The 22,679-nt window shown below is 40.9% G+C and overlaps 1 protein-coding gene across 2 annotated transcripts in view; it reads left to right on the top strand.

The window, feature by feature from the left end:
• Positions 1-20,329, top strand: part of ARHGAP18 (Rho GTPase activating protein 18) — an 84,107-nt gene extending 63,778 nt beyond the window's left edge. For both annotated transcript variants that reach the window (XM_026039261.1, XM_026039262.1), the window contains exons 7-15: positions 930-1,021; positions 3,271-3,348; positions 5,839-5,998; positions 8,213-8,295; positions 9,551-9,757; positions 10,564-10,710; positions 15,453-15,577; positions 16,774-16,835; positions 19,662-20,329. In XM_026039261.1, the coding sequence (XP_025895046.1) occupies positions 930-1,021; positions 3,271-3,348; positions 5,839-5,998; positions 8,213-8,295; positions 9,551-9,757; positions 10,564-10,710; positions 15,453-15,577; positions 16,774-16,835; positions 19,662-19,753 (1,046 nt within the window). In that variant the 3' untranslated portion in view covers positions 19,754-20,329. The remainder of the gene's footprint in view (positions 1-929; positions 1,022-3,270; positions 3,349-5,838; positions 5,999-8,212; positions 8,296-9,550; positions 9,758-10,563; positions 10,711-15,452; positions 15,578-16,773; positions 16,836-19,661) is intronic.
• Positions 20,330-22,679: the final 2,350 nt, after the last annotated feature.

Consider the following 22,679-nt stretch of genomic DNA (forward strand, 5'->3'; position numbering starts at 1 on the left):
TAGCTATGTGTTGTGCTCCATGCGCTTCCAGGAAAATGGCATTCACGGCCAGTCCCAGGACTTCTGACAGAGGAGCTCGGCAGAGGAGGGCAMCAGACTGTGTGTTGGGGGTTGCCACAAATGGGGGAAGCCTCTTCTTAGGCTGGTTCATAAGCATATGAATCCTATTTACTTCAAAAAGTTTGGCATTGAGGCTAGAGTACCTGAAACTAGGCTGCCTTATATATCTTATTGTTTCTATTACCTTTGCAGTATGGTAAGTGGTGTTTTCTAACCAGCAGTTACTGCCCTTTAGCTCTCGTTTTAAAAAGTGCCACCTTTGGCAAGAGACGATCTTGTTGTTCTGCTGATAATTATATGTTGCAAAAGCCCAGGAAAGYTGAACAGCTCTTCTTTCAAAATGCTCCTGGAAACCCGTGTTAAGAGTAAACCTGGATGATAATTACCTCTCCTTCATTTTAGTAGGATAAATTTAGTAGCATTTAGTAGGATAATTACCTCTCCTTTATTTTAGTAGCTAATTTTCAGGCTATTTTCCCCATGCTGTTTGCATCTTAGCTGCAGGAAGTTGCACTGAGGGCAGGAGGAGCAGTGGCCGGGTCTCCGTCGCGGCCGTTGCGCGCACCGGAGTCCCGCAGGTGCTGCCTTGGTGCAGTTTGTCTTGCTGCACTGCAGAACATGAGCACGGCAGTTTGAAGTTGAAAGGGGGGGTTTATGGGTGAAGGAAGAGATGGATGAATCCTTTTATTGCCAAAAGTGCTCTGTTTAATGGCTTGATGGACAAAGGCGGTGAGATATTTTGAACAAAAGGTCAGTAGCTCTGAATGTACTGAACAGGCTTATCCCTTCAAAATATGGTTTTGTGCCATTAGCTCGTGTATTGGAACAGATGTGGATAATGTCTTGGTTTCTTTTGCCTTTTTCTTCAGACTCTGGCTTGTTTGGTGTCCCACTTGCAGTTTTGCTGGAACAGGATCAGAGGAAGGTGCCTGGCACCAAGACCCCACTGATTTTTCAAAAGGTAAGTAGGCATGAGCAAGTCAACTTAGTGCATACCTGCGCATGAGAAACAAATAACATTTTGTCCCGGATTTACTTGCTCCCTGTAACAAAGTTTTCACTGTATTTACTTTAAGGGAACCTATTTGACTCTAATCAAAGTTTTTGGCAGTGTTTATTTGCAGGTTTATGTATTAATTCACTAAGTCTCCTGCTCCATATCACACATATTTTGAGTTAAATGAATAGTGTTCAGTTTCATTCTGACTGTTCTCTACTTGAGAGGTATTGTGAACTATTGCTGATGAGCTTCAGGGCCAGAGCAGGTAGGGGTTTTGAGTGAATGACACTAGAAAAACATGTCAGTAGGATGTGCAAAGTAAACCTTGGTTTAGGCAAGCTTTATAGTAAGCCTGGGGAACTTCCCAGTTGCTGTACTGTCAGTATAACAATTCTTGTACTGATAGAGTTGTTCCGATGTGTATAAGAAGCCACTGCAGCCAGTTCCATTTCACAAGGGCGCTGTAGCTCTCCTCGTCTAAAGGACAGAGATTTGTCTTCCTGAACAAATACTTCAGGCTCTGTGGAAACTCTCAGTGCTCGGCCCATGGCTTAACCTGCCTTTCTGGGATGTGGCTTTCTCCTCTCAGAAGTTATTTGGGCCAAGAGGCGAGTGGGTGTCAGGGAGCGAGGGGGTCTCAGGCTGGGCGGCTCTCTGGAGCCGCAGCAGCAGTGTTTTTTTCAGCACATTTTTTGCTTTAAGTTGTGGTGGGACCTTTTGGCCTCTACTGTGTCATGTTATTGGGGAAGACACAGGGAAAGATGATAGATTTACAGCACTAACGCAGCAGGTTTTGTCACATGAGAGGAGAGAAACCACCGTATGTGGACACTGAGAGAAGCTCAGTTCAGTCTCATCACCATTTCAGGGGCCTTTTTCTTAATTTTCCTCAAGAAACAGAAAACTCCTAGTAATTGTCCATCACTCTCTTGATACCATGTCATTCATAGTAGAAATTACTTCCTCAGGGCCATAAAAATGTATTTCTAGGAAAGACAGTATCCAGAATCAAAGATATCAAATGACAAAAAGTGATTGAGCACTGGGATATGGTAGCAGCATCGTGTTCCAGGAAGAAAATTCTGCATGATCATTTCTAGCTCATATATGTAATTTGTTTTGCRAGACACAGGTGTCATTTGGAATTTAGCTTTTCTTTAAATGAGAAAATAGAAATAAAAAGGTCCCTCATTTCTTCAGCTTCTTCTCTGCAGCAAGCGTTTTCAAAGAAGAGGAGGATTCTATAAAATATAAGGTGGAACATTTTTGTGGAAACTTTTTTTTGCTCTCTGGGTATCACTGGTGTGAAACAAACAAAGCTAACAGGAAAGCTGCTTAAGTTAAAAAGAAAAGCTTTAATAAATCACCTAGTGATTGAAGAATTATGGTTAAAAATGGTAACACAATATAGCTCATGGAGTTTCTGCCTGGAGAATCTGAACCCTGCAGTATACTATACCTGTATTTTTTTGTCTGATTATTGTATTCTCCCATAGATCTGTGAGGATTTGGTGGATTCTGTCTCATTTTTTGTCACTTTAAGATGGGCATTTTTGTAAGAAGGTAGCTCATCTTCYTAGCAGAAGCAGAACTTCCTAAAAGGTAGAATGGGGACCTACAGGTGCCATCCTGCAGACTGTCAGATGCCTCTGAGATCTCCTCTTTAAAGCCACAGAAGTGCACRTAGGTAGTTGAAGGACTGTTCAGATCCATATTTCTCCACAGGAAATTTCCTCTGAAAGYCGTTCAGGTCTTTGGCTGCTAACGAAGCAAAGACAGAGCAGTCTGAAAATAGCTGAAGGGGACGTTTCCTGCGGGCGGAGGCTGGTGACCAGCAGCAGAATTGCAGCTGTCTGCGGGATGGAGGGGTTGTGGCAGCTGCAGCACTGCTGTACCTCCCCACACACCTGAGGACGGTGACCAGATCGCGGCAGTTACAGAAACAAACTGCTCTCCTAGCTCTGGAGAGGGGCTGGATGTGGCAGGCTTTGTCTTTTCCAAAAAAAACTCTCTTTTTAAAAAAGCGTTCATGAAAATGATGAGCCGTATTAAAGATTTCTTCTCTATCTACAGCAGCAGTAACCCATTTGTAAACCGTGTGTTTACATGTGTATGCCCACCCAGGCATATATAAAGGCTGCACTATATTAGAACYGTCACTAATTTTTAATTAGCCTCTTTTTTTCATGCAGTTTGGTTTGTTTTGACAGCTGATTTCCCAGATAGAAGAGGCAACACTGGAAACAGAAGGACTGCTTAGAATACCCGGAGTTGCAACCAGAGTAAAGGTAAAATACTGCACAGACTGGCAGCGCCACTGAGGCTTATCTGAGCTTGCTGCCTTGAGATTGGTCTGGGAAATATATTCTAATGCCAGGTTGTTATTCAACTCTTTAAACCCCAAAAGCAGAATGTCTTTGCAAAGAAAACTGGGTTACATTAGCCAGGAAGCTGATGATTTCATTCAGGGTAGTTTTAAGAAGATGACTGGAGTTCAAGTTTGAAGCTGAGTCAAGGCTATGCTTTAAATTCAGTTGTGCCAAAACCTCATTAATTCTTGGCACCAGCTTTCCAGCCTCTTGTTTTTTTTTTTTTTTTTTTCCCCTGAACCAGCAGCTCATGCATAATATTTCTGCCTCTCGGGAAGCTCTTCTGTGGCCCCGTGAGCTTATATTAATAGCCAGACCTAACCTGCATTGCAGGACAAAGCCACTCGCCCGCACGGAGGGGCCTCTCACGTGTGTTTTTCTGAAGAGCAGGGTGAGCYGGAGGCCTAGCAGGCTCAGGCCAGGCCTGCTAGGCCACCCTGGGCCCACAGGGACACGGAGCAGAGCCAGGCCCGGCTTCCCGCTCTTGGCCTGCCTGCAGCGGGCCGGGCCCACAGCAGGATTCGCACCCAGTCAACGCGATCAAAAGATGCTCCGAACCCGGCCCGAGGTTGTGAATGGAAAGAGCCTCTAAGTGGGTCCAGCTGTGCGAGGCCGCCTGCCAGCGTCGGTCGCGCAGAGCTTCGTCCAGCAGCTGCCTCCTTAGAAGGGACTGAAAGAAAGGGAGATTGTGGCAACTGCCTTTGTTTCTGCACCAGTCACTAAGAGCTTTCGCTGCAGTTTTCCTCCATTCTCTACTTTTCACTTCTYGTCAGTTCTGCACACTGGAATCGTTTTGTTGCTTTGTTTATTCTTGAATTTGATTTGTTTAATGCGATTTTCCAGGCAAGAGATCACTCACTGGTTGGCTTTTATTGTTTTTTGCCGATTTATTTGAAGGAGCTTCTTTGAATTATGCAATTGCTTTGTTAGCTAAGATGTTAAGTTCACTTACTCATTTTAATAAAAAACTTCATAGAAAATCACATAATATTAAGATTGATGTTTTCTGTCAATTTTTTCTCAAATTTTCTTGAACTTTTTTCTCCTACACAAAAAGAAAATATTTTCCTTCTTCAGTAATTTTACCAGAAGGGATAACCTCCAGAAAATATTTTGTTATCTTTTTTACAGATTTCAGAATAACTTCTTAAAAATGCTGTTCATATCTATAACACCTCTACATATGTGTATTTATTTTAAAATTTAAATGTTAGTCTATTAGAATGCATAGCTGATGTTTTCCTCTTGCCACTGAGAAGAAATATTTTATCTAGTTGTTTAATACATTTGCCCCAGTGATTTGTTTGAACGCAGATGGAGAAGCTAGAGAGAGATACTGTAAGGGGGATTTTTCATATGTATTTCTCAAGTTTGTTTTTCTTGATCAGCAGGAAATCGCACGACTTGACTTTAGGCATCTGAGTTAGGATCTTAGAGCCTGTGAGCCTCCGTGTAATCAGTGGAGRTGGAAGATCTCTCTGGAGGACCACTGACAAAAGCCAACTTTTATTTCAGTCTGCAACACTTAATCTTAAGTGTCTATTTTCTTTCAAAAGCACAGATCAGTTTTCCATTTGTGCAAAATTAAATTTAACAAAAAAAATACTGTTTTTTTTATTAGTGTTCTTTATCCAGCGTGCACTTCCTGTCCAGATAAATAACCAAAGCCAAATTTTCCCATGGTAAATCATTTTGTGTCACGCACTGTGCAAAGCCAGATAGTGTTTCTGTGCTCGCTCTCTGCTCAGAGGAACTGAAGCAAAAAGAAGGGAGCTGCAGCGAGGGCTCGGCCTCTGGGCTGGCAGCACGGCCCCWTCTGCAGAGGGTGTGTTGGAAATCGCTGTGTCCGGAGGCATGAGGTTCCCTCCAGGTGACAAGGCACCCAGTGGTGCAAGCACCCAAAATCTCAAAGTCACCCAAAATCCCACAGTCACCCAAAATCCCACTCTTGTGTTTTAAAAAGAGATCAAACCTCGCCTGTGTTTTGCTAGGAAACGAAGTGTGAGCATGCATGCTTGCCATGTTTGTTTATGAAAAGCACACACGTTAGAGTAACACTTCTGGTAGGCAGCTTCACAACTGCTGAGAAGTAAGAGCCACATCTTAATATTTGTGGGGAGGAGGAGCCCGTAGCCCTTATGCGAATGCCTGGGGTATCTGGCTCTTGCAGAATTTTCCATATGGCCCCAAGGCACAGGATTTCTTCCTCTGTGATTTGGCAATCTGATGCCTGTTACTSTTTGTTTGCTCCTGATCTTCAATTTAGCTTTTTGTTGCAAAAGATCAGAAGATCAGTGGTAGCTGGAGTTAAGTGCTGTTTCGGATGTCTTTTTTTTTTTTTTTTCTTTGTATCATGTAAAACTCCCAGCAGCCAAGTGTTATCAGTGCTCTCTGCTTGTTGCTTTTCAGAGTCTTTGCCAAGAACTGGAAGCAAAATTTTATGAAGGGACTTTCAACTGGGAGAATGTAAAGCAGCACGACGCGGCGAGTCTTCTGAAACTCTTCATCCGAGAGCTGCCCCAGCCACTTCTCACTGTGGAGTATCTCAAAGCTTTCCAAGATGTGCAGAGTGAGTCCATCTCAGTTGTGCAGAAGGAAGACCATAAGTGTGCTGGGTGCAGAGAAGTGTTGGCCTAGCAGCATTTCCACTAATAACATGTTTACCCAGGAAACAAACTGGATAGCAGCCTTATCGCTTCACCTGAGAAAAGACAAGTGTAATTTTGCTGACATACAAATAGTATTTATCACAAAGCAGGTATTTTAGTAGTTTGTGCATTAAATAGCACATAATGTCACCCTGTGCTCAGATGTATTTAATAGTATCTAGAAGGTATAGTATTATAAAGGAACTATTTATATGTTCAGATGTTGTCAGTTTTCAATTTTGAACCAATTATTTGGTTCAAATTATAGGAAATGTGACAAATGGTAATTCATACCACTKAGGGTATTTTATGGAGGGTGTTTTATGCATTTGCAAAAGGTAAAGTTACAGCAGAAAAGTCAGAACTCTTGGTCATCTCTAATCCCTTGAGGATCAGCAAACTACTGTGAAAATGTCCTCGGTGCCAGCTGGTCACCAGACAGCAAACACATCAGTTGTAATACAAGGAGAATGATTTGGTGATAATGAAGTCAGGAATGAGGATCCACATATATTAATTTCCCAGCCAGCACAAGTGTGTTGATTTAAGATAAAATCTATTCCTGTAGTTCGTGGGCAAACTGATGTCTTATTTCTAAGGAGCACAGAAAGGACATACCGAAGGACAGACATACCAAAGGACAGACAGATGGATGCTCTTAAAAAGGTTGCACTGTTTTACTCTCCAGGTTGGGAACTGCTTTTGAAGAACACATACTATTAAGCTAGAGTAGAGGATGGGTGCTTGAATGTGTTACGAAATTTTGGTTAAAGGTAAAGCAAGTTGCAGCAGGCTGGAGTGCTTTTAAATGATGCTGGCTACTAACATCTCCCAAAGCTTGTTGTACTTACCAGATGCTGACTGGAACCAGTGCTGGTTCYGCTTGCTGCTGCTGAGCTGTCCAAAAGCTAAGGTGGTTTTACCTACCCAGAACATATTYGGGTGCCAGGATCAAAAATACTCTTTATGTAAAAGGATTTTATGTGTTTTGCCTCAAAGGATTTGAGACGGAACAGACAAAATGCCTCATAGCTCCGTGCTTCCCAATCCCATTGTCCACGTTGTCTGCCTGACTTGCAGTTTAACTGTAGTGACATGAGATGTAGCAGGAAAAAGGCCACCTGTGTCAGTATATTTCCTGATGCTGTGATTAAACTAGATGGTTAGACTTAGGTAAATGCAATTAAAAAAACCATTATTTAAATGAACGGCAGAAAAACTCAATTGAAGTTATCAATTTTAATTGCTTTTTGACCATTGTGACATGGTGCTTTGCAACTAAATTTAATCCCTTCTTTTAATATATGTTTTTCTAACCAGGTGGATACACTGTTATCTCTGCTGCACATGCTGAAATGACTATATAATTCACCATTCATTTTTTCAGACCTTTAATTTTTATTATAGTAGAAAATGGTGAGCAAGCATATCTGTTTTCTTTTAATTTAATAGATGGTGAWTTTTTTTTGTCCTTTCTCCTAATCTGAGCTGAATGAAATGTGCTTGAAGTAGCAGGTCAGTAGGAATTCCAGCAGAATGCACCAAAGCAGCCGTGTTGAATTTTGCATTAATGCGATAAAACTATGCCACGTGCAGATACCTCCTTCATAATTTGTTTTATGTATGGCCTGATTTATTAGGAATCCTCGGAGAACACTTGACCGACCGCATCCTCTGAAGGAGGGCATGGGAAGGGCAAGGACTTAGGAATCCTTTTAGGAGGTGCAGGAATGTAGAAATGTACTTGTCTTGCCTTTTGGGTGAACGATGCACCACTGAGCACAGCACTCTTCTCTAAYTGAAGCTTGCCAGCTTTGGCATGACACTCATTGCTCTAAGATATGTCCTAAGGTGGCCTTGAGCGTGCCCTACAGGCCTTTAGTTTTGTGCAGATGGTAGGTGATTTGTAGCTGAAAAGTATTGCCAGAAGACTGAGTCATAGAGCAGCTGAATCATCAGAGAACATCTGGAAAGGAGTATCAGGAGGAAAACGTCTCCGGTCGTTGCCACACAGTGACACTTAGCTTTGCACCTGCATTCAGTGTTTTACCAGAGAATTCCTCTTAGAAGTCGTATTTTTTTCAAGAGAAGTGACGGGGCTAAAATACTGAGGTTAATGTGTGCTTCATTGGCAGACCTTCCAACGAAGAAGCAGCAGCTACAAGCCTTGAATCTTTTGGTTCTCCTTCTACCTGAAGCAAACAGAGACACCCTGAAGGTTAGAATTGCTAATAGTGTTTTTATAATTTTTTGCTTGTACAAATAAGAAAATTTTGGTGATTTCTCCTGAATTCACTGTAATGAATGCTGTTATCTTCTAACATTCCAAATGATGTGAGAAACATTTTTTTTTTATTTCAAAGTTAATGTTGAAACTTGTGTTTTTTTTTAATGTTTTCATATTTCACAGAACTACAAAAAATATTTAGGAGCCTAGTTCCAAACACCCAAATGACTCTTTAGATGGAGACTTGAAAATTTTCCAAGAGATTGCAATAATAATCTCTCAGTGAGTGACCTATTCTATTAAAAGTTTGTTTCCTTTTTTTGCATGAGCAGTCGCTGATTATTTCAATGGAAAAAGGAACAGTATTAGAATACTATGGATGAGACTTGGCTTTTAATGAATGGGTTGGGCTCTTTGTTTTGGTTGCCAGCTTTTGTATGTGCTGTTTGTTTCAACCCTCATTAAGCTAGAAACGTACACTTCCTCCTGATATTTGCAGCCCATTACGTGGAGTCTTCCAGGCTGGCCTTGTGCTCATGTGTCAAAGCTATTCATTTTCTCTCGGAACATGCCTCCTATTAAAATTGCTCCAAACAAAAATAAATTTGCAGGATTTGTGTAGGATGCAGAGGTTCTTGGATGCTTTCTATTCTGGGCAAAAATCCCATTAGTTCTTACTATTTAAACATGCCTTCCTTTTGAAAYGTATTTACTGCGTGGAAGCCCTCAGGAGGGCTCTGGAGTTGAGTTGTAAATAACAGGGAGTGAATTAGTTGAAGACTGAGGGTTTCTAACGGGCTTCCTGTCATTCATAATTCAGTGCTTTGCACGAGTTCCCTGCACGGCTGAGCCAGCCCCATGGAAAGCAGGACAGCTGCCGTTCCTGTGTTCACCTGCAGTTGAAGAGAAGCCAATGGTCATGCTTCCAGAAGCAGCTTTGGGGTACCCCCCTGTGCTCCAAAATAACAAGTCTTCTGAAACTCACACTCTGCAGGGCTTTAGAGTCACTTGAGCGTTCCTGAAATGTTATCCACAAAACTAACTAGAATGATTTCCTTCATTAGTTAAAGGAACAAAAGCTTGCATTACAGCCTTCTGACTAAGTATAACCATACTTCCCACTACTGATTGCCTTCAAAATAGTTTTATTAGGCATAAAGAGGCTTTTTGGAGGGTGTATCATACAATGTTTCACTCCAACTTTTGYGTGTGTAGAAATGAGGTTGGAATTCTGCGCCTCTTTCAGGTACTGCTTGAATTCCTCCAAAGGGTAATTGATCATCGAGACAAAAACAAAATGACGCTGAAGAACGTTGCAATGGTGATGGCCCCAAACCTTTTCACATTTCATGGGTTTGGCTCCAAGTCTGTTGAACAAAGCGAGTTTGTTATGGCAGCTGGAACAGCAAACGTCATGCGCTTTATGATTCAGTACCAGAAGCTTCTCTGGACAGTAAGTATGCTTTAGGGCGGGCAAAATCATAACCTTCACAAGCAAGGCATCTGAACAAAGTAGTAATGTGAACTGTGAAGTTATTTCTGTAAAATAGAGAAGGAAMAGCCTCACCTTGCTGAATTTTTGCTCACAGATAACTCTTTAAGGGAGTGAAATATAATCCTTACATGTTACAGTGGAATTGGTGGTGGTGGTTAGAATGTTAATATTGTGTGTATGTAATGTGTGAATTCAGAAGAAAGTCCTTGGGGGATAGTTGTGATTGGCCTATCACTGTGCATTTCTTTATGAGGACTTTATTCCTTTCTACGTGGAAAAAAGAATAAAAAAGAAAGGAATCTTGCAGGAGATGGGCTGTGTTAGTTATATAAGAAATGTTAAAACATGTCTTCATAAAACACGAAGTTGAGCCGTGGTCATAAGCAGGCTCTCGCAGAGGCTGGAGAACTTCAGGCTTTGTTGTTCATCAGCAACTTGAACCAATCCAGACATTTTCATGCAAGGAATATTATCAGCATCACACAGACTGTGCTGAATGAAGGTTTCTGGCTGAGGAAAGTAAAAACTCTCTATAAAGACATGATTCCAGCTCTAATTCATTGAKAGCTTACTCTATGGTGTGGAAAATCAACAAGTGCGGGTTTTCTAAAGTGTTTTTATAGCCTTACATTATTTGAGTCTTTAATCATTACAGGAAATAGGTATTATTTCTCTAGCTCTGCTTGATAATCTGTCAATTTATATAAATTCTGAAGTTAAGGAAGTGGTGCAGTTATTCATCCTTACTGCCTGTGTTCCTCTAGATTCCTAAGTTTATTGTTAACCAAGTGAGAAAACAGAACACTGAAAGCCAAAAGAAGGAGAAAAAGGACAAARCTATGAAGAAACTTCTGAAAAAGATGGCATATGATCGGGAAAAGCATGAGAAGCAAGACAAGACCACTAATGATGTAAGAAAAGATACACCTGATAAAAGCTGTGTTATTAAGACTCTCATATCTGTTGAAAGCAATGGATATAGCGAGGTAGATACTGCTGAGAGGATTATTTTAACACTTGTTTAAGTGGGAATTTAAGTAAGTAGTAGATTAGTATGGCCTACCTGGTTCCCTGCAAGAAACATTTTTGAGGATGAGTTGGCTGGTTGATTACCATATTTATTTATTTATTAATTACACAGATTTTGCAAAACATTAGTATTCTGAAAAACAGTATCCCATAGATAGTTTGAGTCACATGAAATCACCACAGTTTCAGACATCTGAAGCAAAATTACTTGAAGTTCTGTATTAGTATAAGGGGATAGTGTTGTGACAACACGGTCACTGCCCTTGGGTTTCCGTGCATTGTTGCCCAGTGGAATTCATAATACACTGTGTGTTTATTTGCTACTAGATTTCAATGTTTGATATTTAAGAGTCATAAAAACCRAAGCTAGCAGGTAAGCCTTTCTCCTACGGGAGTTCCCTCAGCATTGAGCTCTGCCCCAGGGAGCCTTGAAGTATTCCGTGTAAAGAGGAGCGTGCTGGGGMACACACAACGAATGAGAAACATTCAGAAAACGATAAATTCACATATTAGGCAGCTCCTGTCTGTGTGTGCACTCGCATGTTATCTCTCTAAATACAAACTACAGTATCTCTTTGTTAAGTAACTGACTTCTAGCAGAGCCTTCAGTGGTAGGTAGGCAGATGCTTCAATCTAACATTGTTCACATGTTCTTTAAAATGGAAAACTCCACTTTGGAGTGGAAATGGAAATTCCAATGGAAACTTCTTTTTTCTTATGTGTTAGAATTTTTTATTTGAATGGTTTCCCCTGACATGGGAACTTTTCAGAAAAGTTATCTCATGTACCTAGCAATTACTATTTGTCATTTCAATTAAGTAAATATTTACAATTTTTTAGTTTAGTTTTGGTGGCCTRTACACTGTAGTCTCTTATATTCATTCTTCCTTTCTGACAATGCATCTTTGGCAATGCATCTGATATGCACCTGTATCCTCATAACATAATGAACACAAATCAGATTTAAATTATGTGAAAATACAATATTGTGATTTGAAGATATTTTCAAGAATCTGGTGAGTTAGAGACATCTTGTGGTTGCTTGTACAAAATACACTAGCCTGAGTTGTCTTTTTTTCTTTGTGTATGTATAGTAAAGTATTAAAGCTGTTAAGCCAGAATAGGGAATATGAATATTTTGTAATATCCCACCAGTCTGCAACATTTACTCTTACAAGTATATCTTTTTTTTTACTTTTTTTTTTTTTTTTTAAACAATAGATGGTCATATTTTGTGCAGGTTGAAGCTTTTGGGGGTAGCTTTCTCTTAAAGAGTCAGGAAATAAATTTGAAGTATACCCACAGTTTTTAAAGGTGTGCTTGGTAACTTGCTGGTAATTTTTAAGTGCCCATTTCATGTCTGAATTTTAAAAAAGAGATAAAAAAAGATAGTACCTGTTTGAGGGACCAGTGATTATGTATTTTTTAACTTGATTCATGTGCATATTTAAAGCCTTTCTATGCAGTAGCCATAAAAATACACAGATTTATTCCCATAGTGAAGAATTTATGTGGTGGAGAATGTTYATTAGCATCTTACAGTATGTATTTCCAAAGTATTGAAAACAGTATTTTACATGGCTAATGCAGAATTGAATCTCTACCATTTCACAAGAAGATTAGTGCTGGAGTGTGCAAAAAGCTGGATCCTTCATATTACCATTGAAGCCAGTATCTGCTGCAGCCTCTTTTTCAGTGTTCTTAACTCATTTTCTGTGTAATATTTGACATATCTCTAAATGTTGTATATGGCTTAATTCCTCAGACATCATTTTATCTTATTTTCATATCTGTCTGTTTATAAGAATATAGTTGAAGGAATCCACGCAGAGAATCACAGCTTATCTAAAATTTTAAAATAAAACTTTTTAACACTGATGGAATTGCTTTTGTATTGTGTAATAAGAGGACTCTCTGCAAACAGTTCAGCTGCTGTGATGAGCTGACACTTAAAAGAATGCTGCCATCACCTGTTCAATGTAGAAATAACACTAGAATCTGCTGAAATAGTCAAATGATGTTGCAGCTTTAAACAAAAGGAGTTATATTTTCTTTTGATAATTCAGTTTGGTCTTTTATGGCTTCTTAATCCACCAGAGAATTACAGTTGAGGTCTCAAGTAATACACTCTTGCCCAAATGTAAAGTAACTATTCTGGGATTTTCTTCAMGCTTTAGAAATCTCAGGAGATTTTCTGGAAAGAAAATTAGCAGCAGTGCTTTTTGGTAGCCCTAGTCCAGGAGGAACCTGGTTAGCGGTGCAACGCGGTGCTACCGCGTGTATCTCATACAGGACAGAGGAACCACCATGTCCTCTCGCTATTGTTTGTCTAACCTGTTTGCATTTTCACAGGATAACGTTGCTGACTTCTGCTAAATTTGGGATCCACTGTAGTCCCAGATGATTTACCAATTGCTACCTGCTAAGTTGTTTCTCCCTTGTATAGTTGTATAGCTAGTTCTTCCAAACTAGATGGATTCARTGTTGCAAGCCTCATCTGGAGAGCACTTGGGAGGCAGGAGGGGTACTTAAGTGACATTTTACTGACCAGGTTAGGTGCCCTCGTGGCCAGCAAGGCCAATGGGATCCTGGCTGCATCAGGAGGATATTGCCAGCAGGTCAAGGGAGGGGATCCTGCCCCTCTCCTCAACTCTGGTGAGGCCGCACCTGGAGCATTGGGGGCAGGTCTGGGCTCCCCAGGACAAGAGGGACGTGGAGCTTCTAGAGAGGGGGGCAACAAAGATGATTAAGGGACTGAGACATCTCTCATATGAGGAGAGACTGAGTGAGTTGGGCCTGTTTAGCCTGGAGAAGAAAAGATTAAGAGGATCTGATCTATATGTGTAAGTAGCTGAGGGGAGAATGTAGAGAGGAGGGGGCCAAACTTTTCTCATTGGTGGCCTGTGATAGGACAAAGACAAGTTCTTCCATATGAGGAAGAACTTCTTTCCTGTGAGGGTGGCAGATCCCTGGAACAGGCTGCACAAGGAGGTTGTGGAGTCTCCTTCTCTGGAGGTCTTCAAAACCCACCTGGATGCCRCCCTGTGCCCCGTGCTCTGGGTGTCCCTGCTGGAGCAGGGGGGTTGGACTAGATGATCTCTAGAGGTCCCTTCCAATGTCTCCATTCTGTGACCTCACTTTTCAGTGTTTTGTCACTCCCTTTCTAGGTGTTTGGCTTGTATTTGTAATATCTCCATTAATATTAGCTGAGACAAAATGATACAGAATTGAAAATTAACATAAAAGCCGATTTGAATTTACCCTGCTGCACCTGATAAAGGACCTGTTAGACATGTGTGCAAATATCTGTTTCCCCCCTTCAAAGTTACCCTTCTTGTTGCCAGAAGGTGTGATGTCAGCAGGTTGGAAGGAAGCAAAACAGGTTTAGGTGGGAGTTAACTTTATAGCAGGGGCTACAGACATTTGTTTCCATAGGTGGTGGCTTTAAAGATCACATTAGACAAATTTAGGGATACATTTTCACTTTCTGAGATCCATTGCAGCCTTGCAAGTCTTTGATTCCATGATGATTATGAAGCAAATGCTCAATTTGCTGATTCAATAACGGGCCTTTAGTTTCCTCAGGAAACTGTGCTTTTGATTCCGATCACATTTATACTTGTTCTATATTAGTTTAACTTGAATGGCTTCAGAAGAGCTATTCTGGACTCACTGGTGCCCAAATTTGTTCATTGATTATGGAAGAATGAATGTTCAGCTTTACAATTGCAGTTAATGGAGGAGGGGGAGAATGAACTGTCATAATCAGCCTTGACTACTGGTATTTTTACATTTCTTTGCCTATCAAAATGAGTACATCTGGGTAAATGGTAGTGTAATATGAATAGAAAAATTATCTTAAGATTTGCAGGAACAGAAATTAGGACTTTATTCACAAATAAGTTATGCCTTTTTTGTCTTCAAATGTCATGTACTGCAAGTTGAACAGAAAAAAACAGTTCTTCAGAGCCCTCCTTCTCTATAACTAATATGATTGATATTCATCATCAGGGGTTTCTGGATTGAAATAAAATACAAATCCATTATGTAGTCAGACCTGCTGTTTGACTAGCTGAATATATTCTGGAGAATAAGAAATGAGGATGAAAAGCTGCACTAGTGAGTATCTGTGTTTTAAAAGGAAATGGTGTTTGAAAGGAGGAATCACTTAAGACTGACCCATGAATATGTTGTGATTTCTTTCTGGTACCCAGTTCAGGTGAAATGAAACTGGAAGGACTTTTGAGAAGAGAGAAGGGAGGGCAGGATGCTCAGCTGACAGGGTTTCAGGCATACAAGTCCACATCAGTCTCATACACTGCATTACTTCAGTGGGTTCTTAATATAGAAGCGATCACTCTTGTTACCAGTAACATCTTTGAAAACTAATTCAACACCACTGTACCTTTGTTCTAAAGTTCTTTCTACCATTAGGAAGAGATTAGAAGGTYTGAAGTCATTTCCTAAATTACTGCACAGTTACGATGTTTCTGCAGTGAAGCAGGCGGCAGTGAAGCACGCTTGCAGAGCCTTACACGAAGTTCCTTATTCCCTCCTGCATTTGGAGGAGCTCCTGAAAGGCAGCTGCTCGCAGCTTCCTTCCAGTGTCGTTATTGCTTTGCAGGCTGATGTTCCGCAGGGAGTGATACGGGTGCAAGCGCCTCATCTTTCCAAAGTTTCCATGGCAATACAGCTGACGGAAGAACTGAAAGCCGCTGATATAGTAGCCAGGTTTCTCAGCCAGAAAAGGTACGAACGTGTTCTTGTTTTGCTAACGTTTCAGGATAAGTGACTTTTCATATATAACGTGAGGGAAAAAAGTTTTGAAATAGTTGGAATCAAGGTGAGGTCACTGGACTTTTGGGTTAAACTTAGCCTGCTGGAGTACATGCTTGAGGAATTAGTGTTCCTAATCTTCTCAAGCTAATGAGGCCTTCAGGATTATGTGAGCACCCTTAGAAGAAAATGAATTGCTGTGTGTTTAATTGGGCCTAGAATACTTTCCTTATTTTTCTGGGAAGAATTAACCAAGAAAATAAGCTGAAGAATCAAATATATGAAGAAGAGAGAAAAAGTATTTTGTAAAAATTGCATTTATGTATTACAGCAGTCTAGGTATAGGAATATAAATGCGAGAACATGTCATGCATGTGCAGTGATTTAAAAGGAAAGCTGCATTGGGTCATCCAAATCCACTGAGAAAGCAAAATAATTAGTTAAGTCTTTCTGTTTACTTACCTGTATATAATATCTATTTCTTTGTATACAGGAGCAAAAATATGAAATCAGAATAGATTTTAATACAAAATGACATTTAACACCAGCATTGTGCATCTTAACATTTTCATAAATCTATTTGTGCTAGTGTGGCACTTTAGTTGAGATCAAGGAACAATTTCTTCCTAAATGCTGTTTTCAGAAGTTTAATACTTCTGACAAAAAGTTATTTTCTTGACACACTTGAGCATGTATGTCTACAGTTAAACAGWGAGAAAAAATAAAATCYTTTTGTAATTGGGGGGTTTATTCTTCCACTAYCTATTTTCCCCTTCTTTTAGTTGCAAGAATATGGTTTCCCTTACCTAACTATGAGGCTATTTCAGAAACATGAGTTGGGTGAGGGGAGCATTTATTGTGAAAATGGAAAAAAAAAGTAAATAAGGATCAGATACTTGCTAATAAAGATGAAATTGTTTTCTGAAAACTTGTGTTTCTTCATGTCTGTCTTACATTCTTCTGTTGCTGGACTGTACATTTGCACTAGCGTGCAAGGGTATTCTTGCTCACTTTTCTATCAGTAAAGGAGTAAACACATGAAGGGATGTGTTGGTACACTGGCAATTTTAGCTACTGTAACTTCTCTTGGACGTGTTTAAGTGGTTCTTAAGTGTTGATGTACACGCTCTCTGGCAGTTTAGTTAATCATTTTGTTTTGTGCCTAACAGTGGAAACGTCCAAACACTCAAGAGAGAAGAGGTCTTTCTGTACGAAATAGGAGGAAATATTGGTAAGAATGATTTCTGAACAGCTTCTTCTGTTCCTTGGCACTTTGTCCACAGGCTTCCCTGCAGTTGCATGCTGGTATAAACAGGAGGGGAATTTGCCCCTTAAAGACTACCGGGGGTCAACAGAGTGCTCTTTCAGTCCATATATTACCTCAAGCTCACATGTCAGCCTATCAGTCCAGAGCGAGCTGACAGAAATAAAAATTGCCATYATGGAAGAAGAAGGGACTGCATGTAACTAGGAATTTTTTTTTTACTTAGTGCTTTATTTTTCCTAATCTGCAGGTCTGAGCTCTTTGGAGCAATGTCTGAAGCTTRAATCTGCCTCTTTTTTTTTTTTATTCTCCTTCCAAGTATTTCTATTTATCGTTAGCTGACTGTGGTAAAGCTAGATTCAGGTAGTATAGCTTTTCATCTGYTCCCATCCAGACAAACAGGTGGAGAGGTTTCTGAATTCTGAATATCTTCTCTGTTTGTTTCTTTGTTTTCTCCAGGTAATTAGCAAACATTTGAATGGGAAAGAAGCAGTTAAAATTCAGATGTGATGATGGGCCTAGTCCTGACATGATTTTTTTTTGCCAGCTAATTTTTGAGGGAGGTTAAGCTATTTTTATTCATGTCCATGGTTAACCAGTGATGATGCCAACAGAGAAGGTTAGCTTGGGGATAGGGAAGAAGAGAAGCTGGTGTGATCGTCGCCAGTAATATCTCATTATCTCTGCTAGAGGAAGGCAGCAGTTTTTACAGGTGAACCTGATATGTATGTACAGTGAGGAACCACAGAAAAGTTGGATAAGGAAGGTGCCTGAAGTTCATCTTATTCATCTCTTTCAACTGGGGCATAATAAATGAACTTGCAGCCCCTTTGTGCTCTGCATTTGAGTGTTTTTTACGAGTTCCTATGGGGAAGTCACTGCTAAAATGGAAAGAACCTAATCTTCTAGCGATGAAATTTTCCAACTGTTCATCTTTCTTCCTCTGTGTGACCATTGATTAAAACAAAGAGTAGATCAGCAAGGTTACTGCCAAAGCGTTATTTTGAATGCAGTTCTGAAATTTTCTTTAATGWATGTAGAAGTAGTTTTACATTAGGAATCTGTTTCTAATCACAATTTCTTTCACATGGTGAGCAAATTAAAAAAAAACAACAACAAAAAAAAAGAGAAATGGAAAACAGTATTTGATTGGATTTACATTTTTTTCCGTCCCAACTGTGGATTATTAAAGTTTATCTGAAATTATAAAATCCCATGAAGGTTCAGTACGTCTGCACACTGAATTTTAATCCTGTAGGTAATTGTTACTTTTGGCACTTTTCCCTGCACCCAATCACTACTTTAAATTAATTCCAATGTTTTGGTATCTCAGCCAGAAGACTTAAGCTGAAATAACTCTTTTCTATTTCTCTATAACATTTTTTTCTTTTTTAGTTTYTTTCAGTAAGTCTGAAGGCAAAAACAAACAAAAACCGTAACATATTTGGATGCCAGATTATTTTATTACGTATTTATTTGCATAAGCAATATTTACCATGCCTGTTAAAGCAGTTTGTGTTCCCAGCCTTGTACGATGTTTTTAAAGGAAGCGAGTGTTTTTCTTTTATTATTGTTGTATAGAAGTGTTAACATTGTAGAAGAAAAGTCTGTAACAGAATTCCAGTGAAACTGGAACAACCTAGAATTACGTAAAAGATGTGTGTGTCTCTTGGAGCAAAGAGGCTGCTGCTGGCAAATATATTTTCTGCCAATTGCTRTGTGATAGCATATATTTTACATATGGTATAGAATAGATATCCTTTAGATACACTTTAGAAGCCTCCTCTCCCTGAATAGATTATTGTTGAACTTCAGCTTTAGTGAACTATTATAAATACTAGTCTTAATCAATCTAGCAAATACTCTTAAATGCATAGAGCGACTTCCTGACTGTAACCTACTTGGAAGGTTTAAGTAAGCTATTTATTGTGACTTTTGCTGTTTGCAGCTTTTCTGCTACTGACTCTGACGTTCAGCCTGACTCGTGTAAGGGGAGCCCAAGAGCGGGCAGCCTCAACAGGCTCATGTGCCTTGACTTAGGCTCGTAACTGCGTCTCGAGCAGTGCCGTGATCGTGCCCCCTAGCCGGGCTGCTGCAGCCTGGAGATGTGTGTTGAGAAGCCAGCAGGCTGCAGGGCCCCAGCACCTTGCACAGGACCTCGGGCCTGCCGAGCGGCCAGCACTGCCGGACAAGGCCCTGAGGAGCCGCTGCCGACACGGGACAAGGCCCTGAGGAGCCGCTGCCCCTCGGCAGGCCAGGACTACCGGACAGGCCCTGAGGAGCTGCTGCCCCCAGCACTCCCGCCTCAGCATGCTAAGCAGCAGGGACAGGGAAACCTAGGGCAGGAGCTTGGGGGTGGCCTGGCATAAACGGCCTGGAGGGAAAATGGCCTGTGAACAAGCGAGGAGGAGGGATGGAGGAAAGCAGAGCCTGGAGAGACTGGGCGCAGTTGAGYGGGGAGCCCGGCCAGCTGGCGGGTGCTGTCTGCTTCTCTCCCACGGAGACGTGGGTGTGCCAGGAGCATCTGGCTGGCCAGTTCAGGGGGCCACCAGCCACCTAAGGCTGAYGCTTGCGACGTGGAGTGAGAGAGGGGCCGTGGGGCAGAGCTGGAGGTGCGGGAGACGAGGCCCTCTGCCCCTCAGGGAATGGGAGATCTCTCACAGCACATCCTCATGGACCAGCTTTTATGCTTTCTTCATAGCTATTAAACATAAATCGTCTACTGTGACAAGAATTTTGGAAATCTGTTTATTTATTTATGGTACTAATGGAACCACGCTTTCTCTTCACTAGGAGAACGCTGCCTTGATGATGACACCTACATGAAGGACCTGTACCAGCTCAACCCGAACGCTGAATGGGTTATAAAACCTAGGAGTAGCTAAGCTCACAACAGAAGGCAAAAGAACAACCTGTGGACTTACTTTGTAAAGCTGGATGTTTCAAAGGGATAGTGTGTCCTTTCACCACTGARATTTATTTCTACTGTGTTGTATATAAATTAATAGAATCTTGCCTAGTTAAAGAAAAAAGAAGGAAATGGATACACAACAGTGATTACTAGTAAATTTTCACTTTTACTTACAGCAAAATATTGGAGAAAGAACAATTTTCCCACTCATATTTGGAATGAGACTAAGTAAGTTAGATATTTTAATGGAACTAATCTACCATAATGATACTCCCATCTGGTAGATCTTGTTTCAGAAGAATTTATTKCTCAAACAGATGTTTAACCTTTGTGTATTAGAGATCTACAGTCTGTTTGTGTAGAAGTGTGGGCTCATAAAGGTTTTTACAGTGTTAGCACACTGGAGAACCAAATTCTGATCAGCACTTCTGAATGGTACAGTATTAAAAATACTTAAAACCAGTCACATGAATTTCCCAAGTGTGAAATGCACAGGAAACAACGGCAATGCAATACATACTGTCTTTGTCTTTGAAAGTCCTATTTTTTCACTTTTTASGTAAAGTTTGATAAAAACTATTTAAAAACAACTGTGAAAAATGCTTTCTATACAGCTGTTTTGCTAGATCTTTTTAATATTTTTCATTCTTATTCTGCTTGTTCGATTGTATTTTTTTAAAAATAGGACAATATGACAAGGTGAGTCATTGTAAAACTCACCACTCTTGGCAGTTCCTTTCTGGAATATTGTCATCCACTAGAAAGACCTTTATTTTTTCAGCAATTACGTGTGGCCATGCTGCGTACACTGGTTTCACTTTTCCTGAACATCTCATAGATTGCAAAGCATTCTGTGAACTGCCAAAACCTGCCAATTACTAGCAGAATACAAACTTTCAGCATGAGTAAAACAACTGTGGAGAGAAACTGTAGTCCGAATTTCATAGCTATCAGACCTTTCACTCGAATAGATGTGAGGGTTTACCGTGGAGTTTTTGCCCATGCTTTGGGGTGATGTCTCTACCTGACTACCATTAGCTTTATACCTGGTATCTCYGGGTGGACAAGCTCGAAAGCAAATCCTGATTTCCCTTAGGCCGCTGGATGCAGTCTAAAGCACTTAAAAATGAATAATCCGTGGGGTAAACTATTGCRAATCCTTCTCTTTGTAGTGAAGGGCTGTGAGTTCCCCGTGGCATTCACTGGTAATGAATTACCGATGGGCATAACCTCTTGCGGGGCGAAGGGCTGTGAACGGCAGCTCGCCCTGCAGCAGTACTTAGGGCCCCGCCAGCTTGGGCAACACTTTACGGTTTATTTGTTTATAAATAAACTAACTTGCCCATGCTTAAATACTCACACCTGCACGCTGGCGACCGGAAATAACAACTGTGAAATTATACCCTTGGAGCGAAATGTTTCCTTTCTGTGCACATACAGACCTACGTTGACCTGATAGGGAATATCCTACATCCAGTCGAGGCTCGAATTATTACTATTTTGACTTGATCAAAGCCACTCATCGGAGAGAAGGGGCCTTACTGTGTTCCTACAGGCCCCAATAACAAACTGGATTGCTCAGTGTCATATGTAAGCAATGAAATAAAACTCTGAAAGGTCACAGTAAAAATTTAGGCGCAGCGCATGAACAATTGGGGGGCATAAATATTTATTGGCTCTTAAAAGTCAAGGCTGTGTTGCTATGGGAAAGAAGTAATATACTGAAGAAAAGCAGGAGGTAAAAACACCTGTTGGGAGTGTTGTTGTAATGTGACTGTCCTGGTCTGGACGCCCCGTGTCGCRGTGCCCCGATGCGGCATCGCCCCGGGCCATTGCGGGCAGAGCCCCGAGGCAAATCGCTCCCGCCAGGAGAACAAACCCGCCTTCTTCCTGTCCTCTGAACGTAAGGGAGAGAGCAGAGAGCCGGTGCAGTGCTTACCCAGATATTTATGAATCCCATGTARTAAGTGTAAGGTGTTTTTGTCGTGTAGAAATGCCGAAATGTGTGCTCCTAGTACTTTATATAGTTTCTGTAAAAGATTACTTGTTGCTGGAACTCTAGATGTTATTTTAATCAGGAGCAAAGTGCAGATGATAGGAACAGCTGTGCAGTCTCAGGATAAAATTACACAGGACTGTCCTGTGGCTATGATCATTTAAATAACTTTGTTTCTGGTTTAGTGCCATTATGCCATTATCTTTTTTTTTTTTTTAATTTAAAAAAGCTCTTTTATAATTAAATGTTGTTTTCTGAATTCTCATGGGACTGTTATTTTTGTGCATCAGACAGACACGAACGGCAGCGAGCGCTGCTTGTTAACATCTCACGAGGTATCGTGGGTAACATCCCACAAGGTAGCGCACGTCTGTGCGCCTAAAAAAGACCCACAACTAAGTCTTGCATTGGGAAGCAAGCAGCCTTGCCCAAACAGCCTGCTGGGCAGGGAAAGGAGGGAAGAGGAGGGCTTAATGGGCCAAGTTTGGCCGTGCCTAGCGGAGTAGCTCCAGCGTGGCAGTGTCCTTGAGACGTTTCAGTTTGGGGCAGAACAACCACTGGGCACTCAAGGGGCGAGGAAATAATGTTTTTATCCAGTGAGCACCTGCTGGGAAGGAAATGTCTTTGGAAGCCCAGCTTAAAGCTTTTTACAGTCCATTATTTCTTTGTCAGATATTCCTCTCAAAAACACCAGCCCTGTTCAATAAAATAAGCCTGTTAGTAAGTGGTAAGAGTCACGCTGCAACAAAAAGCGAACTTGATAAACCCAGATGTTTTAAAGGAATGCATTCCTTCTGTATCATACCAAATACACCTAACTGTTGGACCTYGACACTTCGGTTTCTAAAGGGATGCAGCCACTCAAAAAGCCTGGAACGTGTATGCTCTAAAACTATGGTTATTT

Source organism: Nothoprocta perdicaria, unplaced genomic scaffold (assembly GCF_003342845.1).
Source record: "Nothoprocta perdicaria isolate Ctin4 unplaced genomic scaffold, notPer1 scaffold_226, whole genome shotgun sequence".
NCBI lineage: Eukaryota > Metazoa > Chordata > Aves > Tinamiformes > Tinamidae > Nothoprocta > Nothoprocta perdicaria.